General features: G+C 27.9%; 1 protein-coding gene across 1 annotated transcript; it reads right to left on the bottom strand.

Annotated features, from left to right (window-relative positions):
- Positions 1-2,443: 2,443 nt before the first annotated feature.
- LOC118734805 lies at positions 2,444-3,416 on the bottom strand. The gene is made up of 3 exons (XM_036464490.1): positions 3,049-3,416; positions 2,886-2,983; positions 2,444-2,715 (listed from the first exon to the last, which is right to left on the bottom strand). The coding sequence occupies exons 1-3, from the start codon at positions 3,206-3,208 to the stop codon at positions 2,449-2,451; spliced, it is 525 nt and encodes a 174-aa protein (XP_036320383.1). The 5' UTR covers positions 3,209-3,416; the 3' UTR covers positions 2,444-2,448.
- Positions 3,417-3,492: the final 76 nt, after the last annotated feature.

Raw genomic sequence — 3,492 nt, 5'->3', positions numbered from 1 at the left:
GATAGGGCGTTTTTGAACTGGCTGCCGAGATATGCCGATCTTCCACTCAGCCATCGATATATACTTAATATTTAATATTTGATTTGATTTGATTTAATATAAAAATAAATTATGTTTAATAAAAACTGTTTATTCGTTATATGGAAGCAAATTGCGCAAACAAAAAATCTAAAAAAGTAACGCTAATTTTTAGCCATTTAACACCTGCACTTTGTTCTACTAGAATTCAATGGGGCACAAAGCTACATACTCAAAATCTTTCTAAGAAATCTAATTAAGAAATAACAAAAAATAAATAAATTGCTAAAACTTATCATTATGTGGTGCGGCAATAATTTTTACGACCACTGTATGCACATACATACGATTCCATCATTTTTCCTATTTTGAAACATACAGTGACTCAAACAAATATTAACTTGCGGATTTTGTTAAATGTTCACAATTTTTTCAAGTTAAATGCTTGTTATTTTTCTATAAAAATATTGTCCAATTTTTAACCATATAAATAATAGTTTCATAATCCATACAAACTTTTTAATAATTTTATGTACATCAATATATTTGTTTCAGTGTTTATTAAAGTCCAGTGTTTTTAAAACATTGGAATCCGAAAAACGTTAATTTTTATAAAGACCTATATTTCTATAAAAAAAAAAAATGTATTTCATTACAAACAAAAAATATATATACAGTGGTGGAAGCAATAATAGAAACATTTTATTTTGACCAGTTTTGGTTATATTACTTTTGTTTATTTAATGTTTAATATTTTTTATAAAAGCCTAGCGCATTATATAACACACACCATATAAATGCACATTTCAAACTTTGTACAAAAATTTAAAAAATTCAACCAATTTTACCGAAATCCCCCAAAAATTTCGAACTTTTTATTCAGAGTTTAAAAAAAAAATTCGGTTACGCAGTTTTATAGCTCATTCAATTTTAGTAGGTCAAAGTGCAAATTTCAGAAAGCTAGAAAATCGCATTGATTTTTAATATTTTTTTTTTTAGCTGACGCTGTTAGGCATTTTCTTCCATATTAAAAGAAACTTTGAGCATGGTCGAACATATTTTATATGAAAGAAAATACACAACACCGTCAGCCAAAATAATTATTAAAAATCAACGCGGTTTTCTAGCGTTCTGAAATTTGCACTTTGACCTACTAAAATTGAATGAGCTATAAAACTGCGTAACCGAATTTTTTTTAAACTCTGAATAAAAAGTTCGAAATTTTTGGGGGATTTCGGTAAAATTGGTTGAATTTTTAAAATTTTTGTACAACGTTTGAAATGTGGGTTTATATGGTGTGCGTTATATAATGCGGTAGACTTTTATAAAAAATATTAAACATCAAATAAGAATATGAGAGTCCATAAAATAAACAAAAGTAATACAGCAAAAACTGGTCAAAATAAAAAGTTTCTATTATTTCTTCCACCACTGTATATGCATAAATAAATATTTATATAAATTATTTTTCACATTCTTGTTTTATTTAATTTCATTAAATTCTACCCAAAAAAGAATGCAATTAAATTAAATTAAAATAATTTGATGGAGTTATAATGATGTGAAAAGAAATATGGACGCGACATTTCGACCACTTTTGACTAATTTCTTGATTTCTTTCTTTGTTTAATGTTTATTATTTCCTTTTAATCTGATCTTGAATTTAATGGGCTATAAAACCACATACTTCGATTTTTTCTAAAAAATTTGACTAAATACTTTGTTGTCAAATTTTGTTGCATTTTTCTAAAAAGTTTTAAATTTATTTTTGTTAGATAATGAGCTCAGTTTAAAAAGTAATAATAAACATTAAACAAAAAAAAAGAAACTAGTCAAAGGTGGTCAGAATATCGCGTCCCTATTACTTTTCACATCACTATAACTTCATCAAATTATTTTAATTTAATTTCATGCATTCTTTTTATTATATTTTAATTCAGTCTTATTTTATTTCGAATCAGTTCTTTTTATTGAATTTCTATTAAATCCTCTTCTATTTTTGTTTTATTCCATTTATCTTTTAAGTTTTTTAGTTATTTATTTACATGCTTGCCTTTTTTTCATTTACTTATTTTTTGTTTGTTAATGAATTTATTTATTTACTTGTTTCATTCTATTCTTATTACATTTGCTTTTATTTTATTTTGTTCTATTTGATTTTCTTTGATTATATTTTATCAAAGTTCTTCATTTATTTGTTTATTTTATTTTATGGAACTTTACTTAAGCTCATTATATAATATTTACTTATTTATTTTATATTATTATTTCATTTTATTTTATTTAAATTTATTAAATTTAATTTAAGCTCATTTGATCATGATTATTTATTTATTTTATTTTATTCGATTTGATTTTATTTCATTTTTATTTGTATTTATTTATTTAATTTAAATTTATTTAGTATTTAGTTATTCAACTTGTTTATTTTTATTTTATTTTATTTTTTATTTTATTTGTCTTTAGTTGTACATCTAATCTTAGAATTTCCAGTTTCATCTCTGCTTCCTTTAATTCAAGTTCATTCTTCTTTTTGGCCCATGTATGTCGCTCAGCAGCTCTTTGATTTTCTTCCATCCAGAAGATTTGGTGTGCATCAGAAGTTTCTTTTTTCTTTTCGCGCTTTGTCGCTAGTTTTTCGTTGGGTTTTGAACGTAGCAGAGTTGGGTTCCATGAACTCCAATCTGCTCTGGCATCCTAAAGAAATACTTATTTATAGAGGAAAATCTATAATTTTGAAATATACAGGCAGGTTCTGCAATTCACTTCCGAGTGAATCTCAACAAAATGCGCTTTGAATTCAAATTGGCAGGCGTTTAAATTCACTCGGTAGTGAATTGCAGAACCTGCCTGATTATATAATTTACGTGTTCCTTAGCTTCTGATGCCGCGTCCAGATGTTCTACGGTACAGCTCTGCATAGATTCGTCCAAGTACTCAGGCTCTTGTTCATAAGTGACTATTGCTGAAATAATGTAAAATTCAAGTATCAGTAACTACTATTGCATGTAAATAAAAGCGAAATCTTACCATCGCTGTCTACGTAATTTTCCAAGCCGGTTGCAGATTGGCCCATGAGCGTAGCTAGCCTGCCCGTATTTTTGTCCGGTCGGTGTTGAAACTGGCCCCCACCAATCTTATATAGCTCCCTCTTTTCATCGGCTAAATTCTTCCTGGATCTCTTCTTCATATTTTCGTACTTCTCCCGCAAATTTTTAGGACCGCGCCTGATACCAGTTTGGGACTCAAACTTAAGGTCAATTTCTTCCCACGCTTTTCGCTTCTCTTCCCACGAAACTGCGTCGCTTCTTTTATTTTCTATTTTATTGGCGTACCGCTCGACCAATGTGATAAGAAGGGACTCATCGCCGCTTGTAAAATTTGGCAAACGATTTCTCTTTTTGTTTGTCAATGTTATTGTGGCTTGTTAACATTTTATTTTTAATATTTTTATTGAGCTTTGTACCACGATTG

This window comes from Rhagoletis pomonella, unplaced genomic scaffold, assembly GCF_013731165.1.
Source record: "Rhagoletis pomonella isolate Grant_MI unplaced genomic scaffold, Rhpom_1.0 Rhpom_scaffold_00002, whole genome shotgun sequence".
In the NCBI taxonomy this organism is placed as follows: domain Eukaryota; kingdom Metazoa; phylum Arthropoda; class Insecta; order Diptera; family Tephritidae; genus Rhagoletis; species Rhagoletis pomonella.
Note: the sequence above shows the minus strand (reverse complement) of the source record. Positions and strands in the feature narration are given on the sequence as shown.

What these genes read in the sequence shown, in the direction of transcription:
- LOC118734805 (XM_036464490.1), bottom strand. Translation starts at nt 3,208, where the DNA reads ATGAAGAAGAGATCCAGGAAGAATTTAGCCGATGAAAAGAGGGAGCTA. An exon ending in AAATTACGTAGACAGCGATG is followed by an intron (nt 2,984 to 3,048) that starts GTAAGATTTCGC and finishes ACATTATTTCAG; the next exon opens with CAATAGTCACTTATGAACAA. An exon ending in CATCAGAAGCTAAGGAACAC is followed by an intron (nt 2,716 to 2,885) that starts GTAAATTATATA and finishes GTATTTCTTTAG; the next exon opens with GATGCCAGAGCAGATTGGAG.